Source organism: Sorghum bicolor, chromosome 6, assembly GCF_000003195.3.
Source record: "Sorghum bicolor cultivar BTx623 chromosome 6, Sorghum_bicolor_NCBIv3, whole genome shotgun sequence".
NCBI classification, from domain to species: Eukaryota; Viridiplantae; Streptophyta; class Magnoliopsida; order Poales; family Poaceae; genus Sorghum; species Sorghum bicolor.
The window spans coordinates 3,804,284-3,828,187 of NC_012875.2; the positions used below are offsets into that span (position 1 = coordinate 3,804,284).

At 44.1% G+C, this 23,904-nt stretch overlaps 1 protein-coding gene across 2 annotated transcripts; it reads right to left on the reverse strand.

Annotated features, from left to right (window-relative positions):
* Positions 7,108-10,587, reverse strand: LOC8067734 (thylakoid lumenal 15.0 kDa protein 2, chloroplastic). 2 transcript variants are annotated; one of them, XM_021462342.1, is made up of 6 exons: positions 10,271-10,586; positions 9,607-9,710; positions 9,077-9,167; positions 8,294-8,362; positions 7,568-7,677; positions 7,108-7,446 (listed from the first exon to the last, which is right to left on the reverse strand). In XM_021462342.1, exons 1-6 carry the CDS (start codon positions 10,524-10,526, stop codon positions 7,354-7,356), a joined length of 723 nt encoding a protein of 240 aa, XP_021318017.1. In that variant the 5' UTR covers positions 10,527-10,586; the 3' UTR covers positions 7,108-7,353. The 2 variants fall into 2 exon arrangements, with proteins under 2 accessions (XP_021318017.1, XP_021318018.1); XM_021462343.1 differs by lacking the exon at positions 8,294-8,362 and having other exon boundaries at positions 10,271-10,587.

Genomic DNA, 23,904 nt, shown 5'->3' on the forward strand with positions numbered 1-23,904 from the left:
CCGTCCATCAACACCTTGGAGAGACGAGTCTCGGCGATGATGGGGTCGACGATCAGTGGATAGCTCCCGGGGTTGGGAATCCGATCCGGGTGATCCTGCCAATCGAAAGTGATCGCGCACTCGGACCACTTAAGGTACGATGGCACGGCTGTGCTGACTGCGCAAACTTCTCATAGTTCGTGCTTCCTCTAACTCGCGGTGAGGCGAGCCGCGCATCCCCCGAAGATCAAGAGGCAGTTCTTGACCTTAGGGAAGCCTTCTCCCTGGGGCTCGTCGTCCTTGGGGGGCTCCTCAGCGCCCTCCTTGACTATGATGTCGGTGTAGTACCAACGTAGGACAGTGCACTCCTCGAGGGTGTGCTTGGTTGGCCCCCTATAATAGGGGCATGGCTTCTTCAACATCTCGTCGAAGAGGCCGAGGCCAGCAGGAGCCCACTTGGGGTTCTTGCGATCCGCCGCGGCGACCAGGTTGTCGTCCGACCGACCCTGCTTCTCCTTGCGACCCTTCTTCTTCTTCTTCTTGGAGTCGCGTGAGCCCGAGGCCTTAGTGGTCTCGGTCTTTTGTTTCCCCTTGGTAGCGCCATCGGAGAAGATTGCACCAACTGCCTCTTCCCCTGAGGCAAAGTTGGTGGCGATGTCGAGGAGCTGGCTGGTGCTCATGGGGTCTTGCGACCGAGCTCATGTACCAGCTCCTTGCAGGTGGTACCGGCGATGAAGGCTCCGATGACGTCGGAGTCTGTGATGTTGGGGAGCTCGGTGCACTGCTTGGAGAATCGCCTAATGAAGTCTCGGAGGGACTCATCGGGCTTTTGTCGGCAGCTCCTGAGGTCCTAGGAGTTCCCAGGACACACGTATGTGCCCTGGAAGTTCCCGACGAAGATCTTGACTAGGTCGGCCTAGTCGTGGATCATGTGCTCAGGAAGATGCTCGAGCCACGCTCTGGCCGAATCAGCCAGGTGGAGTGGCAAGTTGCGGATGATGAGCAAGTCATCGTCCGCTCCGCCTAGCTGGCATGCTAGGCGGTAGTCCGCTAGCCACAGCTCAGGGTTGGTCTCTCCTGATTACTTGGTGAGGTTAGCGGGCTGTCGGAATCATGCTGGGAACTTGGCCCTGCGGATGGCCTCGCTAAAGACGCGAGGGCCCGGAGGCTCCAGCGACGTGCTACGGTCGTGATCGGGGCCGTACCTCCTGCCTCGGCGCGGTCGGTAGCGCCGAGACTCGGCTTCATCCCTGTCACGTCGTCTGGCCTTGAGGGTGGCCCGGGCATCTTCGTTGGTCCCGACGCGTTCGTGGACAGATGGGGCCTTGTTGCCCCTTGTGGATTAGGGGGCGGCGGTCCCTATACCGTTGGTGCCTTGTTAGGAGGGGGTCGATCCCCTTGGCGCCTCGTTCCGTGGGACTGCGACACAGAACTTTCTGCGTTCTGCACCACAGCTTGCTCCAGGAGGCCTCGTAGCCCCTGGCGCACCTTTCTCCCCTCAGGAGTCGACGGCTCGGGCATCGCTCTGAGGAGGAGCGCGGCAGCCATCACGTTCTGGCTAGCTGTGCTGAAGACCGGGGGTTGGTCTCCTCCCTCGTCCTCGATGATGCGGCGGTTGACATCCCGGGTGCGGCGTCTAGCCTCGCCTCCGTCCCCACGGGCGGACTGGTCTTGGACCAGCGTCTCGCGGAGTTGGCGGAGGCGTACGCGCTCTTCTTCGAGCCTGGCCTCCAGCTCATTGAGCTGCTCGAGGTCAGGGCGCCGATCACCCGCGGGGGCTGAAGCGGCCCCGCGGGCTCCAAGATCGATCCCGGGAGTCGTGTTGAGGGATGGAGTGGCGTTCCCCTGCCCAGAGAGCCCTGCACCCCCCTTGAGTGTTGGGGGCGCTCCTCTGACTTCGAGGTTAGAACACTCTCGTGACGGATCGTAGCCACCGTCGTCGGAGTCGGAGTAGCCGAGGCAGTAGTTGCTAGCCTCCAGAAAGCGCATGAAAGTCTCCGGGTCGCCACAACCGGAGAAATCAGTGCCTGCCCATTCATCATCCCCTGAGGTGGGATCCTCTGGGTACGATGAAATGGGCGGTGTAGCAATAAGGTCCAGGGTAGACCTTAGGTGGTGCCCTGGAAGATCCGTGTACGCACTTAATGAAGTGCTCACGGAAGAGGCGTAAGTGGAGGCTGTGCTCTTGAGCCCAAAAGGGAGCTCGGGAAGCGCTGCTGTCTTTCCACCATCCGTGGATGGAGGGCGACAAGAAGTCGAGGCCCCCTGGTCCCTCTTCTGAGGAGGGGGCGGGAGCCGTGGTTTGCCCTTTGACCGGGGCGGAACAAGAGGTCGCGATGATCCCCTGTTGGTCCGTGGAGTGGAACTTGATGCTCCACGGGCCCTTCCTCTAGCACGTGTCGGGCCAGAAGAATGGGCGATCTGGTGAGGAATATGCGGGGGGAGGGCCGGACGGACCCTTGCCTTGGTGGTAGGGTCAGAGATCCTAGACCTCTGACGCCCCCGCCGGGCACCCCCTGCATGGTGCCCTGAGCGCCTCCCACGCACTGGCTGCGGTGGGATCGACTCAGGGCAGGGTTCGGTATCACCACGTGGTGGGAGGAGGACCATGTCATAGCCGGAGCCAAGCAACATGAACTCCAAACTCCCAAACATCATGATGGTGCCGAGGCGAAGTGGGTGGAATCCGTCTGCCATCCGGGCTTTCCCTAGTGGGGAAAGATGAATGACACGCAAAAGGCCCCTACCTGGCGCGCCAACTGTCGGCGTCTAGACTCGTAGTCTAGACACAAACGAGTATAAGTATGCGTGTCTCCCTAACCCGGATGGTGATGCAAGTGGAACACAGAGAGTTTATACTGGTTCGGGCTAAGGATGCTCTACGTCCAGTGTGAGATCGGGGGTCTGTATTGCCTTGCACCCAAAGGTGTTTGTAGTAGGGGTGTACAAGCAGGTTGCGAGAAAGGGCTAAGTCCCAAGTCTCGGTTTTGTGTGGTAGGCAGAGCGCTGCTAGCTACTCTGCATGAAAACTCGCTTGGAGTTGTGGTGTTTTTGTGTGTTGCTTGGTCGTGTCTTGGATGTGAGCCCTGGCTCCCCTTTTATAGTCTCAAGGGGGCACAGGATTTTACATGTGTGTCTAGTGATCTTGCTCTCGTGAGTGGTGAAGCTACAGCCCCGACCCTTTTGAGACTTGCCCATCCCGTCCTTGAGGTATGGTTGACAGTATGGTTATTCCTATGGAGGGTCGCCGAGACCTGTTGAAGTCGTGGGGATCGGGTCTGTGATACTACAGCTTGTCCTGTAACAGTGGGAGAAGACATCTAATAGTGACACTGGTTAATCTCTCTCATTCCTCTTTTACTGTGAGGCGGTACACCATAGTGAAAAAAAGGTAAGGTTGCATAGTAAAAGAGGTAAGGGTACAGTGGTTGGGGTGGTTGGAATAGTCGCCACCATGCCCTGCTGTGGTATGGGGGTCACTGCGCCTGTCACGTCGTGGGTACGAGCGCCGTGCGTTGGAAGCCTTGCTCTGTGATGGGGGCCCGGGCGAAGTGGCGTTGGCACCCGAGCCCTAGAGGGGTCGGGCGAGGCGGAACTTGCGCCCGAGGCCAAGGGGGGTCGGGCGAGGCGGTACTTGCGCCCGAGGCCAAGGGGTCGGGCGAGCTGTGGCTTGTGCCCTGAGCCCTGGTGATCGCGGATGGTTTGCTTTGTCTTTTGCGATTTTTATTATTCTGATTTGGGTATCCGTTTTTATGGTACCCAACATGATGTTTACATAGAGATACAAGGATTGCTCGTGAACCCACAAATAGGCTTAATTTCACAGGTTATACGGGTAATCTGTAAAAATTAAGCCTATTTATAGGTTTGCGAACAACCCACCTTACATCACTATGTTTTGGGTATCCTTATTCTCCATGGAGATGACATCATTACATCTCATAGCCTACCACTTGAGTCTCTAGGTGAAACTTTGCCCTATTCAAGACAAACGGTTATGATCATTATACTTGTGTCCTTGTAAGAGGCATTGCTTTAGAGGACTTGTGTATACTGTGGTTGTGGATTTTAGTGGATAATATGTGGCATGATGACATGGGTTGCTTGCATGAATAGATAAGTGTCATAATTGTATATACTAGTGGAGTGTTGATGTGGATGTCTTATATGTCGAGATAGAATTGTAGTGAGGTTTAGGATTATAAATTAAAAAGATATAGATATAGATATAGATATAGATATAGATATAGATATAGATATAGATATAGATATAGATATAGATATAGATATAGATATAGATATAGATATAGATATAGATTGGATTGTTCTTTTATTTTATTTGTTGTTCTTTGGTACATTAGAGTTTTTTATGTCCTATATGTTTCATTATTGCGACAATTGTAATTTCTTTGTAACAATCACGGTATGATGTATTTTTATTAGAAGATGTCCAAAACCCCAAATCCTCTCCATTGTATAAATAAAGTTTCTTGTGGCAAAATCTGTCCACCTAAGTTTTATTTTGGAATTTAACTATGCTATTCTTTCACGACAAAAGATAGCTTAAATAACAAATGTAATTTTTGGGTTCTTCTTTATTTTTCTCTAGTATAACCTTTCTTTGGAATTTTACTTAGTTTATTCTGACAAGTAGGTCACGTCTCCTCCTGTTTCATAAAAAGAAATATCAAAATCTACATGGTAATAAAAGCGATTAATAATGTAAAACAAATATGCAGGATAAACCTACTTGGGCTATCAATTTCCCTTGACGAACGGACTGCAATACCGTCTGTTCAATCCAAAATGGATGACTCAGCAAAGCTATAAATACAACCGTCAGACTCTTGTATTTGAGAATTGATCATAGATCAGCTAGTTGGGTTTTTTTGGTGAAACCTACCCAGTTCCCAACTTGATATGGGTACTCATATTTTATTAGATTTATTCTAGAATTTTAATGACGCTATGCTTTCAATAATAGACAGCTCGATCCCTTCTGGCCCAAACTTACCTGTATCCACCCTATACTTAGGAAGTATAATTGTACCGCATTGCCTTTGCCATTCTAATAAAGAGCTATTTGGAGTGGGGCAATAGTTTTTCCCCTATGGTTGAATGAGTTCCCCGGCTCCACGGTAATCGTTGCTGTCGGTGATTTATTAGAGAGAGCAACGCGATATCAATTAAAGCCATGTAGAGCTGTGCTTACTTTACAGAGTGTTGGGTTCACAGCCACTGGTTAGCACTATTCCAAGTACCTGATCCTTTGTTCTCAATTCCCCTTATCTTGGGTTGATCGAAGTTATTAATCCTGATTTCTTATCCGGTCAAAATCTTGGCTAATTGATCGAAGTGGGTAGCTCCAGTAGACCCATAGATCATGGAACAAATAGGGTGAGTAGGCCCAACCACCACACTACATGTATAGACGCGAACCCCCCTCCTTACCGTACGTGCGACTCTCACCGCATACGCCTTACCGTACGTGCGACTCTCACCGACGGCTCGCACAAAGACTCAAAAATCCATCCCAAGCTTTTTATTCCACCTCTCCTCTCCAATCCTCAATCAAACCTCTACTTCAATGAACCACGTCGCGTTCTTTATCTTTCTCACTCGTCAACTCCTTTGAAGAAAATAATTGTAAAAATGCTAATGCACGTGCACATGGTGGTACACACATGGTGGTGTTGGCACGTTTTCGAGAAAATGAAACGCTTATTTTCTATTGCACCGGTAGAAAGTTTGGAGAAGTCACGGGAGTGTTTTTCAAACACTCACCGGACGCTGGACTCGGCAGCATCGGATGCTAGCCCAACGTCCGGTGTACTCTCGGTTTTTGGCGTGGGAGAAAAGTGAGCGTCAGAGCATTCGACGGTGAGCATTGGACGCGGCTCCGATACTATTCCCGTGTCCGGTGACTATCTGACGTCAGCAAGTGCGCAAGCTAGGGTTTCTGCGGTAGAGCGCATCGGACGTAGTAGAGCGTCTGATGAGAGACTGTCGGACGCGTTCGACGCCCTTGTGCATTTGTAGTGCTCCCTAAGTTGCATTCGATGCTGAGAGGCGCGTCTAGTGCGGTGAACCTGACACGTCTGACACGTTGTTCTAGCGAACTTCAACGTTTAAGTGACCTTTAGAGATCAACGGGTCACATTTGTTTGAGGACACGTGGCATGTCCAACGGTCCCTAACAGGGCAAGCCTTAGGAGCCCAATGGCTCTATTTGAAGAAGGGGCCTATAAATACGTGTTGACCGCTCTTGAGTGTTCCCTTTTGGCATTTTGACATACTTGACATCCTTGTGAGCCTAAGCAAACATCTCTCACTCATCTGCATTATTTATTCAACATCATAGTGAGATTGTGAGTGATTCAAGTGTATTTACTTGAGTGATTGCATCTAATGGCACTTGAGGATCGATTTAGCTGCGGTTTTCTTGTTACCCTTAGTGGTTGCCGCCACCTAGACGGCTTGGATGAGCGAAGGAGCATTGGCACGAGCTGGTGATTGTTCGTGACCATCTCCCGGTGATTGTAAGGGGTTTTGTGCCTTCCCAGTGAAGCGCCAAAGGCAACTGTAGTGGATTACGCATGTCATTGAGCTACCTCACTTGTGGGTAGGTTCTTGTGGTGTCCTAGTGAAGACGAGGCTCATGTAACACCTCTTAGCCGTCGAACCACCAAGTATTGGTCGACACAACAGGGACGTAACGTGTCGACAAGCACGTGAACCTCGAAAGAAAAATCGGTGTCTCAATTGTGTTTTATTGGAGCTTTGTGTAGTTAAGCTCACTAATATAGCTTGTAGAGTCATAGGTTTTGTGTGACTAGTGATCTTAGCAGCTGGAATTGTTAGATGGATAACTTACAAACACCTCTTTAGAGTTAGCAAAAAGTTTCGTTTTATTAATTACTAGTGTCTTGCTCTAGTGAGTTTGTAAAATTTTTAAATAGGCTATTCACCCCTTTAGCCATATTATAACCTTTTAATGGGCAATAGCGAAGAGCACAGGAAGAAATGATGATAACCTAATTTGTTGTAACCTGTACATTTCCGTAGAAAGGAATGTGTTATTTCTCTAGATTAATATAATCCCAAACAATTCCAAAAAAGAAATGTCGCTTGTATAAAACGTTCTAGCATGATTATTTGTAATGACTTATTTAGACTTTTTAAAGTCCACACTTGCATTGTTAAAATATCCATATTCACAACCAGATAAATGCTCTCAATTTGAAAGAGTAAATCCTTTAATTCTCTGGAGACGATGAGACATCTATAGTCTCTGTTGTTCTAATGTTTCACTTCTGTACACATGCACTTGTCCTTTCCGTGTTTCTTTGGGCGAGATAACTCTTTATTTACTTTCTATAATACCTCCGAACAGTTATTTGTCCCGGTGGGGTTTCTTAGACAGCGTGATATTGCCGTCACAGCAGCTTCAATTGAGGCGTCCTCTCCCTGATTTAAAACATATTTTGTCGATGAATTGGGAGTACGAAAGTGATGCAAAGAACAAGTACTGCAATGCAATATGAATATATTTTGATAACTAATAATAGGTCAAACAATAGAATGTCACCTTTTCTTTCCAGTAGAACATGTTCCCATACTTCCCTGAAACCTGACTCCAAAAGCTCCGAGGGACGTCTAAATCAACTAATGGACCAATGTTGAAATTTATTATGTTACCTACCAAAACATTCACAGATTCAGTACATATGACCCACCAACAAATATCACATCGAATAAAGTTCAAGTATTTTTTATGGTACACATAAGAATGCCATGATATTGGGTGCTAAAATTCTATTTGGTGACATCGTCATATGGACACAGCTATATATTCCTATTAATAACATCATATACAATTTGAATGGATTAACAACATTTCTATGAAGCAGGAGTATGCACATTGACAAAGCTTGACACAGATGGATCACCAACAGCAATAGGGCAATATGTTTCAAACTTACATGGATCAGTTGCAAGGAATGGATTTATTGCTTTCCAATTCTTCAATTATGTGCCATGCTTCATCTTACAAGTTTGTCATTATCTTCCACATTCTGTGTGATTATAGCATTTCTTTTCACAAGTGCAATACAGAAAACTCTCCACAGTTGGATTCAGCGAACAAACCTTCCAATTAGTTTGTTCAGCCAGTCCATTAATTAAATTATTCAAATTCCATTTTCTTTCTTTTTTGTTTTGCACTGATCAACAGTGACATTCAAGATAAACAGCCGCAACATTAAGAAAAACAAAAAAAAAGACTTGGCCATTATGCTGCAAGTATCTATCTTACCAAAGGTTGGATCAGCAACAAAAACAATAGTACGCTCATCAACCTGCCAAAAATCTTTGATAGCCAATCCTGGAACAATACAGCCCAAATAGCAATGAAACATTGCAACAATAGAACATCACATGCAGTCATGACAATATTGGGATTTCCATCCTGCTAGTATTTAGTTCAGTCATGGACTTATGGTACAATCAAATGCTTTCCCTTAGATGAAAGAGGGGTCATATGAATTATTATAAAAAAGTAGAGAGATGTTTGGAAGTTTAATTGAAAGGATAAGCATACTATATAGGAGGAAAGGCCATATCATAAACTAAACTGCAGATCTGCAGGGAGTACAGCAATACATGATACCAACTTAGCTGATGCGATAAACCAAACTTGGAACCGTAAACTAAAAAGAGAGAACATATAAAAACCAAAGAAACAATCATGAATGGTATTGTGTTGTAGCCGCTGGGACTCAAAATGGTATTTCCAGGATGTTCTAGTGGAACTTGGCTTAGGAACAACAAACATCTACAAGCCTACCCACAAAAACTATATTATAGTTCTAACATTTCTGCTGTAGCACAAAAACAACAATACCATACTTCATTAAGGTAATGATATTTGGTCATTTTCACGTCATTAATCAAGTTATCGTAAGAACAGATTGACTATCAAAGTTAGGAAACTGTAAGTAAGCATACAAGGATTGTAAGTATCTTTAATGGAAATAGTGATGAAACAACGGAAAGCAAGCCAAGGGCGTACCATATATATAGTTAAAAAAAAGCTCACCAGGTGTATCAGGATAATTTTGTGCAAGAACTCGCAGTTTGAATCCTGTATCCTTCTCCAGGTCTTCTATCACTTGGCGCAAACGGTTTTCCTAAGAACAAATAACCATCCTCTATGATTGAGATGTAGCTAACAAGACAGAGAGTGCATCTCAGGTAGAACAAAAAACTATCAAGGCAAGTATTCTCTTCATATCAATATAAGACATAACATGAGAGATAAGACATTTCAGGAAAGATATATATGGCAAGATGAACAGATCATGAATAGCACCTCAATTAGACAATTTATATCTTATATAAATGTTTATTTCCCTTCTTCCTGGGAAAAATATGCAGGACACTCAGGATATCTAAATCCTAGAAGAACAAATAGTATTGGGATCCTCAGCATTTGTCAAATTTGATCAGTTTAATGTGTTTTCAGGTTAAGTTTTCCATCATCTGATTATCAATATTGTTCATCAGGGCACTAAATTTCCTAAAAGCCTGTGAAGAAACAAAATACTGAGTGTAATGGGGTGGAACTACCTGGCCTGACGAGAGAAAACCAGCAACATCGATGACGGTAGTAAATTCTTTAGGAAGCAATTCTGGTTTGTTTACCCCAGTTCTAGCATTGGCGAAACCAACAACTGCAAGTACCAGATGTTAACTGCACTTAATTGTGAACAAAAGGCAAGTTTACCCAAAAAAAATCATTCTATGCTTCTTTTTTACTAGACATGCCAGTAAGAAAAGAGAAAAACAATAGATTAATGAGTTGATAAAAAGCGGTACCAGCACTGCACAGCAGCATATGGAGACAAATATAAAGCTGGAACTTGATCAGACATCAGAGTAGTAATTTCAAGTTAAAGATTATTCTCACAAATAGTTAGGTACTTCATTACTCTCTTTTACCATCCACCTGTTAGTGTTACCATACAGCTATGCAATGGTAGACTTAATTAAAAGTTTGCTGTCATATCTCTGAATTATCCCATACTTTCCCCCAGTTCATATTTCTCAACTAGGCATAGGAAGCTAGAACAAAAGTATATATGGATGAAGAATTGAAGCGACGGCATGCTCTCCCCACAAATAACATTCTTTACAGCAATTCGGAACCAATGCCCTTCCACCTCCTTCACTCAGTAATGTTCCCCAAAGCATTGTAAATCTAAGTGCTGAAGTAAGGGTCAAGCAAGCTTACGGCAGGTGAAGGAGACGGCGACCGCGAGCACGCCGGAGGCCGCGGCCTTCCATGGCACAGCGCCGGCGAGCTTCCCGGCCCAGGAAGCAGCAGCATCGAGGGGGTGCGGGGTCCGGCTGGCGCAGCAGTGGACGCGAGGGATGGAAAGCGCTCTTGGCCGTGGGCGGCGAACGGATAACGGCGACGAGGTTGGTGCGGTTGTTCTGCAGGACGTTAGTGGAAGAAGACGAACGGTTGGGAGAAGAGCTATCGCCATGCTTTTTTTCTTTCTTCCTTTGCTTTGTTTTGATTTTGATTTTCTTCTTTTCTTTTGAAGAAGACAGGGGGTGGGACAACAAGGTTTCTTTTTTTTCTTTATTACAACCTTTTATTAAAAAATCATTAGAAATATTTTGCCTCTAAAAAAATCAGTCATGTCATTGGTTAGGCCTATAGACCATTAGGCCTTGTTTAGTTTCCAAAAATTTTCAAGATTTTCCATCACATCGAATCTTGCGGTACATGCATGGTGTATTAAATATACATGAAAACAAATACTAATTTTACAGTTTATTTATAAATCGCGAGACGAATAACCTAGTTACTCCTTGATTGGATAATATTTGTCAAATAAAAACGAAAATGCTACAATGTCAAAATCCAAAAATTTTTGCGAACCGAACTAGGCCTTAGTTAGGCCTATAGATGGGCGGAGACAGGAAATTCATATATTTGAATGTTAGGGGAGGGTGGGGGGCAACAATGCTAAATTTTCAAAATTTATATTTTAATTTTATAAATTTCAGTGGAGATTTCACCTTGATAGCCTGAATTATGCCATTAACTTGGGTGACAGCCTGAGTAGACTAGTTTTAAAAAAAACAAATTTAGGTTCAGTTTATAAATGCAAATGTTAAATTTGGTTTATGAAAATTAGAAAGTATATTAAATTATGGTTTGGCAGTAGTGCCGCTGTGTATTTATTTGATATAATATACTATGTCAAAACACAATGAGAAATAGGTTTATATTGTTCAACGACCTCTGATAAATAGGCAACTGCGTGTTTGGTAGCGAAGGTCATAGTCGCAATTATTTATCCAGTGCACTATTTACGACTTATTTTGGTGCGATCAAGCCAGAAACGTTCACATGCATATGAAACGTATAGTGTAAATTGTACCAGAACTCAATTCTTCAAAGCAAACCCTACTATCTTTCAATCTTCATGTAAGCCATCAACATGACATACTCCACTAAGTGCCACATCATCCCTCTAATAATTGCTACAAAATCTTCCGTTAAATTCAAGTATTATTTTAGACCTATCAGCATATATTGTACTATTTGTTTGTCTATCACATTCTCCTATAATTTGATCTAATGTTCTATAAACTTTTTAATTGAATGTCCCGCTATAACATCCTAGAAAAACATAATTTGTTTATAGATGGACCTACGTAATTGGCTAAGCAAGAAAGTAATCAGGGTCTAATTAGAGTTCACTGTGTAGAAGTGGAAGGAAAGCGACCACAAAAACCCATCTGGATCGTGGAAGCAATAATCTGGAGGACACTGTTAACTACTTTATCTGATCCATCACTGATAGAATTGCAGTTAAGGAATTTCTAAGTAGTCTCGTAGCAGCCTGGTTCAGACTTGGGTGGTTACCTTACGGCCAAGATTAAAAAAAAATAGTAGATGTCCAAAATAAATTTGGTGTGAAATACAAAAGTTGTAGGACCTTTTATGTAGATATTTTTTATTGTAGTCGACCAGATGATTTTCTGTCATATAAAAATAGTTATGAAATAACAAGGTATCTCCCTTGAAAATAGACATGTCACTGCCATCGTGCAGTGACTAGTACCAGTAGATGGAGTTGCATGAAAGGTTGGCATCATCCAATATTGAACTCTCAAATAGAGTTGCATCATCACACACACATTTCATGTCGATTGGAGAATATGGAATTGCAGATTATGAAACTTTGGAGTGCTTGGTTAATGGTTGACATATCAAGAGGTCGAGTACTTTAAACATTTTAATCATCGCTTATCATGGTTTGTCTTTTGTATAAAAACTTGTAATCAAAATGTGTAAGTTATGTGTATATTCATAGTCATTGCTTGCTAAGTTTATCTCATTTCTTTATTCATTTTCAGGGTATTAATGACAAATGTTGGCATGAGGGGATGGGATTAGTAGCACCTCATGCATATCAAAACAAAATAATTGTAGAGTCACACAATAATTAAGATAATATATGTTATCTTTTCTACTTAGAAATAATAATCATGCATCTCTCTCTTCTATATAGTTTGCTTGCTGCACCACGTGTATCAGATTATTTATATGTTTTTTCTTCCGATTGTGTTCGTCTTTTATATAGAGGTTATCGACAATAACAAGTTTGGCAACTTTATAATGTTGTGTGGTAGCATCCTTGGGTTATGTGATGCCTGGGGTGTTACACCCGCAGCAACGCATGGAGTATTCATAGTATTGTAAACCAACTAGATGGTGCTACTCAGGCTCAAGTCGTATAGGACTGTTTACCTAAAAACTAAATGGTAAACAGTCGGTCACCTACATTTAGCCACTATTCAAGCTAAATAATCCATTAGATAGGTTAAAAGACTAATTAAATAAGCTAAACAGATTACTAGCATTTTGTATTTAAACAGGCTAAATGACCTTTAGACAAACAATACAGGTAGAGTAAATATTTCTCGCGGTACATTACATGGTAAAAATATTGCCAATAATATACATTGTCAAATAAGTGAAATTCTGCATCGGTGATATACGACATCCACATCCACAAATTGGTTATACTAGATAAAGCCCTTTGTATTTTGAGCACCTCCTGGTACAATTGTAAACCAACACACATGGATCAGGGCGAAGCTACATGTTAATTAGGGGATGCAAATGCACTCCCAAAAATTATAAAAACTATGATTAGATCCAAAATTTCACCATATATACAACCCTCACAAAAGATGTCTATGCACCCACAAGCTAAGTGCACTCCCTCTAATTTGCACTAGCTTCGCCACTGTCGTGGATGAGGATGGAGAATTTTATACCTACAAATGAAATTTTACACCCACACCTACATTGCTACATTAATCATGTCCAAAGGTAGGACTGCCATCTCCACCCATCATAAACTAAAAATGTTTTCCTGGGTTCCGAATGGAAAAAAGAAAAAAAAATACTCTCCATTTAAATTATAAGATATTGTCTTTTCTTGATACATTATACATTTTACTATTTATTTAGACATAATATATATTTAAGTGTATAATGAAGAATATGTATGTAGAAAACCTTAAACGTTTTATAATTTGAAACGAGGAAGTAGTAGTAGTTTATAATAAAGCCATTTCTTAGTTTGCAACAATGAGTGAGCTAAAGTAGTCAAGCCTACATATAGTAACTAAATAATATATATTAAATAGCACAAATGGCAAACATGGCCATAAGCTTCAATGGAACATAAAAACTTCTGCATGGTCACTTGGATCCATCCGAGCCACTTATAATAAACTAGCTATCTTTCTTAAATTATTAGTCTTCGGCCAACTCTATTTCATTTGACCAAATAAACTCTAAAGTCCATATCAAATTCTAGGTGTAAGCCTGGGCATTCGGGTTACCCGATTTTTTTTGGGTCCGATAATTCGGGTGATGAAAATTGTTACCCGATATTAGTCCTGAAAAAACACTACCTGCAATTTCGGGTACCCGATAATTCGGGTTCGGGTATTCCCGATTTACCCGAATTTTCAGAAAACAACACAGTACACGACATTTTAATAGGGTGTGTTTGGTTCATTTCTCCACTAAGCCTGGCTAGCAAAAACAGCCCAGGCTAGCTGTAGCCAGTATTAGTTATGCAACCAGCACTTGTTTGGTTGTTGTGTCTAAGCAAGCCTGGCCTAGCTAGATCTTGTTTGGTTGCCAGACTAAGTTCTAGTGCAGTCACCTCTTCTTTGCCATGGTGAGCTTACCTTCATCTTCTCTGCTTTGGCAATGGCAGTGGAAACCGATTTGGCGACGGAGGAGTCCGATTCGGTGGTGTCTCTCTAGATCCCGCTCGAGGAACACCGGTCCGGGCAGTGTCTCTCCAGATCCACGTAGGAGCCACCACTGACGAGCTCTCTAGATGGACGCCGAGTCGACCAGGTGCTCCGCCGCGCCAAGGCCGTGAAGACCAAGCTAGAGGCGCTCGACCGCGCCAACGCCGCCAGCCGCAGGCTCCTCGGCTCCGGTCCGAGCTCCTCCACCGACCGCACCCGCACCTTTGGGTCCTCGAGCAGCGTCACCGGCCTCGGCCGCGGCTGGAGGCGTTTGAGCTCGAGCGGTGGGGGAGAGCGACGGGATGCGGGTGGCTCCCCGGTTGCGGTCCGGGCTCCTCCACCGACCGCACCCGCACCTTCAGGTCATCGAGCGGCGTCACCGGCCTCGACCACGGGTGGAGGCGTTGAGCTCGAGCGGTCGGGGAGAACGGCGGGATGCATTGCGGTCTGGGTTCCTCCACCGACCGCACCCACTGAAAGCCCAAGTTTGGTTTTGGATAATTGATGAAACCCTAGTACTAACCTCTATACTAAGTATGTGTAGACTTAATGAGGTTGGTACATGCCAAGTGATGGAGCAAATGATGATCATGGTAATGATGGTGATGACCACAAGATGATCAAGTGCTCAACTTGGAAAAGAAGAAAGAGAAAAACAAAATCCTATGGAGATCAAGGCAAAGGTATTGCTTAGGGTTTTGGTTTTGGTGATCAAGACACCAGAGGGTGTGATCACATTTAGGATAGATAGCCATACTATAAAGAGGAGAATTCTTTGGCTAAGCGGTTATCAAGTGCCACTAGGTGTCATTGTGTGGCGGAACCTCCTAAGTGTTTGGGCCCACCGACACCCGTCATTGTCCCAAGGACCTCTGACAGTGATGTCGGGGATCCTCCCACTTTATAAGTCCGATGAGAATCTCTAGACGCTCATTCCACCGCTACCTGTGGCGTATCAAGCAAGCTCGTCCTGACCACTGGTGATGGTCAATTAACGAGAATTTCTTCTTCTCGCCCTTACAGGATAGCAAGTGGCCACCTTAACACCAGGACCATTCGTTGCGAAGACATTGCAGTATCACAGACGACATAAAACCAAAGTAAGGTTTCAGAGTAAAACAGCGGAAGTATTACCTAACTTAATTTACAAAAGGAGTTCGTCCAAATAGTAGAGTGTTATTACAAGTCTGGTCCAGCAGAGCAACTTAAACTTTAGAACACAGAGTACAAATTTACAGACCCTGCCCATGGGTCACGCTCACTCTTCCTCGTCGTCAACCTCGACGACGGTCACACAACAGGGACCGAAACAGGTTGGCTCCTGAGCTTCACCTGCAACAGGGGTTGTAAAACCCTGAGTACGGGAGTACTCAACAAGACTTACCCGGTGGAAAAAGAGGAGAAAGTAGGAATGCAGGCTTAGGTTAAACAAGGAGTGGCTGAGCAAGGAGCCAAAGTGTTTTGCTAAAAAGCTTACTAATAGTGCATCCTTACTTTCAAGTTTTACCCGCGAATTCCTCTCCTTAAGAGGTCGAGGAGTTCGAGGACAGTCTACCTAGTTGCCTCTCACAGACAAGTCTGTGAGCTCCTAGTCCTTATCCAAAGTATTATCTATCCAACGGCCATAGCTTCATCTTACTCTGAGTCCGGGAATTGGGATCCGAACCTCATGAGACATTTTTCCTTTTCTCATTTTATCACTTAGTTGCATATTTAGCTATGATGAGGGTCAGTGGATTGAGTCTCCCAATCGGGGAGCAACGACGATTCGAACCGCTTAGCAATCCAGCTGGAGTTCCTAACCACCCGACATATGTAGAACCAAATCTTGCATATGTCAACCCAAATCCGGCTCTCCCCAAATTTGACCAGGTTCGCGGCACCCGAGAGCATAGTACTCCACCATCCTACAGCCGACCTAGATGTTTCCCGGTCATCTCAGATCCGTAAGGTGGGTACACACTACTCTCGCCATCGCTCCACGCCCAGTGAGCGAGTAGCTGTTCGCATCGAGGGATCACAAGACTGGGCTTACCGAGGGCAAGTGGCTAGTACTATAAATTCTCAACCCAGCGGGCCATCAACGGACCGGTCCTTAACCGACACAGTTGGAGACACTACTTTAAGACTCCATTCTTAAAGCAAGTCCACCGACCGGTCTCAAGTTGAAACATCATTGACCATAATAGTATTCCACAACAACCCTTCAAACTTTCTTGTTTGAAAACCTATCTAGTAGCAGGGCTAAGCATCACTACGCAATTTTAAAATAAAACAGGTGTCAAGGACAGGATAACAGATATCAAGGCAGTAAATGCAGCAAGTAGGTTAACCCAATTCTCAACAACCTAATGGAGCATTTTCAATTCATAAGTGATAAAAGATTTAAAATATTCAAGGAGGGGTTAATGCATCCGGGGCTTGCCTTGGTTGCAGGGTAGAGAGGGACCCTCGGAGACTTCCCAAGTCTCGGATCCTACTTCCTCGAACGGAGCACCGACCTCAGGGTTCGGCTCAACGGTCGCTCCTTCGGTCACGTGCACTATACGCAAAATGATGAATGCTCATGATATGCGTATGACAAATATGCAAGAAGGACCAAGTCGAGTACAACTTGCCTTCTCGGTGCAACATAGACTAAACAATAAATAAAGTTGTTTAACATTTTAGTGTTTTTACCCAAGAGGTTGCATCTGTAAATTAAGATTCGTCTTAATTTCTAATTATCCTTAATTAACTAATTATTAATCCTTTTTACCTTAATTAATTATTAATTAAATATTAATGACAAAAATTAAGCATTAAGGCAAAACAATATTAAATGCCAAAGGTCATTAGGGTTAATGACCTCAGGTCATCACATAATCCCAAAATCACTCAACTCTAATCATGAGGATTTAACTAATTATTAGCTAATTATTCTAGAAATATTATTTAATTACTAAGTAAGGGTTTATTAATATTTTATTCAAACATTATCCAAATGCCATCAAATTTTGTGTGGAGCCAGGGAATAATATTCAGAGACTCCACACAAATTTTGGTGATTTTTGGATATGCAAATAAATTATTAAAATTCAGAGAAGTTTTATTCATTAACTAAAAGAGGCAATTTATATACACATGTAAACCATCAGAAAAGAGAACCTATTATTTTTCTTGTGTTCTACTCATTTTATGGAACCCATACAAAAATTTTCATGATTTTTGAATCAGCACATGATTTTCTATTCAAATTCAAACATTAAGCATTTTTAAACAAAAGGAAAAAAAAAAGAAAAACAAACTGAAACTGGGCGAGGCCCAGCCAAAAGGCCCGCAGGCCGGCCCATGCGGGCGCTGCACGCGCGCCCCCTCCTCTCTCTGTGGGTCACTGACGGGCGGGTCCCGCTCGTCAGAACCCCCCCCCCCCTCCTTCTGCGGGTCACTGACGGGGATGCCCCACCCGTCAGCGCCTTCTTCCTCACGCGCGGCGGCACTGCCATGGCTCCGGCCATCGCTGGCGAGGGTTGAGCCCGCGCCAGGGTGCGCATCAGCTCCGCGTTAACCTTGCGACTCCATAGCTACTACTCGCGGACGCTCTACCGCTCTCTTTCTACCTCAGCCGCACAAATGGCGGACGGCCGCATCGGTCGCCCGAAGACCGGGCACGAGGGCTCGGTAGAGCGTGAACCAGCAGGTCCGGAAGGTTCGGGAAGAAGTGGGGATCATGGTGCTCACATCACCACGGCGGGAGAAGCAGTAGAAGAGCTTGGCGACGGTGGCCGTGCGGTCGGGCGGGTGCTCCGGCTCCGGCGAGGTCGTTCCGGTGGTCCTGTTCACGTCCAGGGAGAAAGAGCGAGCGCATGAGCATCGGGGAAACGAGAAGAGCTTGAAACGACCGCTGGCAAGGCGTGGAACCGACTGGAGCAGCGTGTCCACGTGAAGGGTTCCACGGCGGCGATGCCGGCCGGAGTTGGAGAAGAGGGAGAAGCTCTGGCGTTTGAGGGGGTTAGGGAGTGAGCTCGGGGGTGCACTGGATTCGCAAGGAGGTGGCGAACGTAGTGGACTGCTTAATTTGGCTCGAGGGGGACCGAGTACGGTGAATTTGAGAGAGGGAGGCGTCGGGTTTCTTCGGCCGTGGATAGCGAAATCGAGCGGCGTCGTCCACGCTGGTGCTCAAAGGGAGGAGGAAGCGAGCCCGGGGCGTCCACGTCGCCTGGCGACGCAGGCAAGCAAGCAGTTGCATGCCTGCACACGCACACGCGGTGCTGCGCGCGCGGCGGCCGCGCTGGACAGGGGCGCCGTGATCCATATCGGATCACTGTAGCCGACCCTTATCCCCCCCTTCTCTGCCTTTTGTAAAATTTGGCCAAAATTTGAACTAAAGTCAAAGTGCCACCAAAACAAAAGTTGTGCAAAATTTTGTGAGCTACAAAACATGTTTTGGTGACCAAAGCCAATTTTGAGTGGAACATGGTGATTTTTGACCAAACAGTTTGAAATTCAAAATCCAATTTAGGAAAATCCAAATTTTTGAATTGGGGCAGATCAGAGTTTCCAAAATTACTTTTGTTTTTCCTAAACAACTTGAAAAACTCCCAACATGAAAGTTGTTCAATTGTTTGAGCTCTACAACTTTCATGTTGGTCACTTTTCAAAATTCCAAACAGATTTTGAATTGGAGATTCAAATTAGAAAAGGGGACACTTTCTGGAAATCTGTATTTTCAAAATCACTTTGAATTTTATATTGAAACTTCAAAAACTCAAAACACCAAAGTTGTACATCTTGACAAGATCTACAACTTTGCTTTTGAACGCAACCTCAAATTTTGCTTAGTTTTTGAATTGTGCAAAAGGGGGCAATTCTAGGGTTCAAAAATCAGGGTTTCCCCCCCTAAGCCTTTCGGAAACCTTTCACCCTAGGGTTTTAGCAACCAACTCAGGCATCAATAAACAAGATAAACACACTTTAATTCCCTAAGCACATTCAACCAAATTAAACTCATTTTAAGTTGATGCATCAAGGTGTGCTTAATAACTATGTTGTGCAATGCTGATGATGCCATGATCCGAATTTTAGTAACGGTAACATCAGGGATGTTACACATTGTTCATGTGCATACATTTAGAACCTAGTGAGCTAACTTAACTCCTTCGAAGAAAATGATTGTAAAAATGCTAACACACGTGCACATGTTGGTTTACACATTGTGGTGTTGGCACACTTTGAGAAGGAGGTGGAGTTTGAAGAGTAGAGAGAGGATGGGTTCCTCTGATTCGGCGCTTTTTGAGAAAATGAAGTGCATATTTTCTATTGCGCCGGTGGGAAATTTTGGAGAAGTCGCGGGAGTGTTCCTCGCTGAGAAACACTCACCGAACACTGGTCGTTGAGGCACCGGACGCAGAGGCTGTGCGTCCGGTGTGCTGTGGTGCTAGGGTTAAGCACCGGACGGTGAGCACTGGACGTAGGGTAGCTCATGTTCATGCGTCCGGTGCTATCTGACTTCGGCCGGATTGTTTGTCTAGAAGCACCGGACGCTCAGGGAGCGTCTGGTGGTGTGTGTTGACGGTCCTTAAGTATCAAATTTAATTATCAAATAAATAAAGAAAAGGATCCAAATGAAATCAACATCTAGACTTAGAGTTTTATCTGACAGAATTCTACGAGTTTTGGTGTTTGTCTATTTCTGCAGGGGGATATCAGGAAATACGGAAGAAAGGCCCACACGTCGGGATTACATAGAGATATTAACGTGCCGCGCAATTATCTTACATCTAGAAGACTCCAGAAGCCACAGGAAGAAAGCGGAGGCCGAGAGGCAGGGCGCCCGCCCTAACTTGGAGTCCAATCAGGACTCTGTTTCGTGGGAGATCTCCACCGACCTAAAGGATCAAGGATAAGCGTTCAATCAATGTCGGTTTGATCCAACGGCCCATATTCACTTGAAGGGACTATAAAACCAGACCCCCTGGCCCCTGGAGGAGAGAGCCTCTCAACCCTAATTCATTGTTCTTCAAGGGAGAAGAAGCCTCTAATCAAGATTAGAGCTACCACATCAATTAGATATCTAGATTAGCATAGCTACATAGGATTAGAACTAGAAGGAGTCAATCTTCGATTGGTTTCCGGATCTGTCAAGAGGATTCTTGGTAATTCTCTAATTGTGCTTCTAATTGCTTTCTAATTATCTTTGTTCTTCAATATTATGAATATGACTTTGTTCTACTTCAATATATTGCTTATGACTTTGCTCTACTTGCTTATATTCAAGATTATATTGTTCTTAGTTTATCATAGTTATGTACTTGGCTTAGTTAGATTGGATCTATATACATGCTTAGGATCGTATAGCGTTTATCCATCGGATCCATGGGTAAATGATAGATATTGTGTAGGCGTGGTGCTTATGCCGTATTTATCTGCGATTGTACTCAATATGCCAGATCGTGGGGTAGTTCGTGATAGTGACAGCTTCACTGATTCTTATATAGTCCCCCTCTCGTGTATTGGGCTGGCAGAGCAATATTATTACAGGGGAGTGATTGTTATGTTTCTCATTTACCTTGCTAATATCACTATGCATGGGCGTAGTCTTGTCTCGCAATGATTGCTAAGTATGCTTGCACTAACTATGATAATGCTAGACTATATAGTTGAGAATAACTTAGGAAATATTCTTGTAGTTCGTTCTAATTCCATGCTAATGACTTTCTAGAGTATCTAATTGAGGTGCTTATCATATTTATTATGTGGCTAGTTATGATCAGATTAATTATCTTTGTCACTATTCATTATTTCATATATCTTTTATGTGACACTTATCCCTGTATGAAAGAGTTAGATAAATGTTCTCAATTATACTTGCAATGATAGATACTCAATCTCATATTCTATTCTGTAATCAATATTGATGATTGTTAATCCCTTCCCAGTGGTAAAAATATAAATAACGATACCTGGAATACTTCCCGGTTAAAATGCTACATCGGTATTAATCTGTGCGCTTGCAGATCTCATTCATTATTTATTTAGAAGAGCAATTGCATATTTCAATACCGCGTCTCTCATGTCATGCTGGGGATGACAACTTGGCTTAAGTGGTATGAGGGATAGGTTTGGCATTTTTGGCACCGGTACTAGAATTAGAAAACTGTCTACTTTTGGTAGTGATGTTAAGAATACCCAACAGTGTGCGTCCGGTGACCTGCGCGTTTTGCAGACCTCCCTGAGTTTTAGTTCGGTGTGCACCGGACGCGTCCGGTGGCAACTTGCTCAGCGTCTGGTGCTCTGCAGGTTACCGTTAGACTCTGACACGTGGCTGGCTTTGGAGCACCGGACGCAAGTGTTGAGCGTCCGGTGCCCCTTTAAGAGCGTCCGGTGAGCCCGAGTTTTGTCCAGTGAAAGAGCCAACAGCTCTATTTGTTTGAGGGGCTTATAAATAGTTGTTGGCCGGCATGGGGCTCACTCTCTTGGCATTCTAGCATACTTGACATCCTTGTGAGCCTAAGCAAACACCCCCACTCATCTCCTTCATAGATTAAACATCTTTGTGAGATTAGGAATGATTCCAAGTGCATTTGCTTGAGTGATTGCATCTAGTGGCACTTGGGGATCGTTCTAGCTGCGGTTTTCTTGTTACTCTTGGTGGTTGCCGCCACATAGACGGCTTGGAGCAACGGAAGAGCTTTGGCACGAGTTGGTGATTGTTCGTGGCCATCTCCCGGTGATTGTGAGGGGTCTTGTACCTTCCCCGGCGGAGAGCCGAAAGGTAACTCTAGTAAAGTGCTCGTGTCATTGAGTTACCTCACTTGTGGGTAGGTTCTTGTGGTGTCCTAGTGAGGACGAGGTTCGTGCAACACCTCTTAGCCACCGAACCACCAAGTGTTGGTCGACACAACGGGACGTAGCGTGTCGGCAAGCACGTGAACCTCGGGAGAAAAATTGGTGTCTCAATTGTGTTTGATTGGCATTCTCCCGGTGCTTGATTGTTTATATTGGTGATTGTTTATATTGGTGATTGGTTCATCCCCTACACAGCGATATAAATATCTCATCCTATCTTTACTTAACGCAAACTAGTGTAATTAGTTTAGTTGCTTACTTTGCCTTGTGTAGCATAGTTCTCTAGTGTAACTTGTAGAGACTTAATTCTTGTGTGCTTAGTGATTGTAGCAACTAGAATTGTTGGATAGGTGGCTTGCAAACACCTCTTTTAGAGCTAGAGCAAAAAGCTTCGCTTTGTTATTTACTAACCTCTTGCTCTAGTGAGTTTGTGGAATTTTTAAATAGGCTATTCACCCCCTCCCCTCTAGCCATATTAGGACCTTTCACCCGCACCTTTAGGTCCTCGAGCAGCGTCACCAACCTCACCCATGGGTGGAGGCGTTGAGCTCGAGCGGTGGGGGAGAGTGGCGGGATGCGGGTGGCTCCGACGAGCTCGAGCGACGGGATGCGGGTGGAGCGAATGGGATACAGAGAAGGTGAGCGAACTCATCCACTGTGCGAGCACAAGCCCTGGCTAATGGGCCAAGCAGGCATCCAAACAAGCCCAACTTGAACACACTCATAGCAATTTATATATAATTTTAGCAACAATTTGTATAGACTTTCAATAGCATTTTGTAGAGAATAATATATTACTATCACTTGTTCAAATAAAGAGAATTATGTTCTAATAAATTGATAAATTCTAATATTTAACTAACAACACATGATAAATACAAAGACATAAACAAATGTTTGAGTAATTCGGATAGCGGGGGGATATTACCCAAATTATCCAAACTAATTTCGGGTAATCAAAATCGCTATCCGAATTTAGAATTGGGTACCTCGGGTTCGGGTAATTTGGATTCGGGTGCGGATAATTTGGGTACGAGTAATGGGTATCGGGTAATTTGCCCAGGCTTACCTAGGTGTAACAAAAATTTTAATCATATTTGCAACAATGACAAGAGATTGACTCACCTCCTCTCCCTCCCCCTAGCCAAGTCATGGCATGCAAAATCCACCACATGAGCCTGTTTAGTTAATCTCAATCCTAGAGAATTGGGAGGTCGAAGGAATTTGAGGGGTATTTTAACTTGTATAGGAGATAAAGAAAAAACCTCGCATTTGATTGAGCAATAACCAAAGCTCTATGACACCAACAAAAGTTTTGCTTCTCAAAGAGCCAGAGGAATGAAAGAAGAGATGTCAGAGTGAGTGATAAATAGACAAATGTGACAGCAAACCGAAGTCAGAAATTCTCCTTTTAATGTAAGATATATGTAGGTATAGCTTAAAGTTACTAGACTATCGTCTAACAAATGATTATTTTCACACGAAGAATAATAATAATGTGAAGTCGTGACACGCACAGACGCCAACGAAGGGTTTTGCTTCTCGAGAAAAGGAGTGCTGCAGATGGATGAAAGAAGAGATGAAAATGCAAGATAAACAGACATGATCCTTTTGTTTAATACTCCCTCTATTCAAAATTACATGACATTCTGCCTTGCAGATAGAGATAAATACGGAGTAGCTTTTAGTATGCATCTAGGTAGATAGCTATGTATCTAGAAAAGCCAGATGAACTTATAA

Bases quoted from the DNA above. Each gene is read 5' to 3' on its own strand.
- LOC8067734 (XM_021462342.1), bottom strand. From the start codon at position 10,526: ATGGCGATAGCTCTTCTCCCAACCGTTCGTCTTCTTCCACTAACGTCC. The intron at 7,678-8,293 runs GTAAGATAGATA...ATGTTTTGGTAG, and splicing joins TGTTGCTGATCCAACCTTTG to GTAACATAATAAATTTCAAC. The intron at 7,447-7,567 runs GTGACATTCTAT...GTTTTAAATCAG, and splicing joins TGTTCTACTGGAAAGAAAAG to GGAGAGGACGCCTCAATTGA.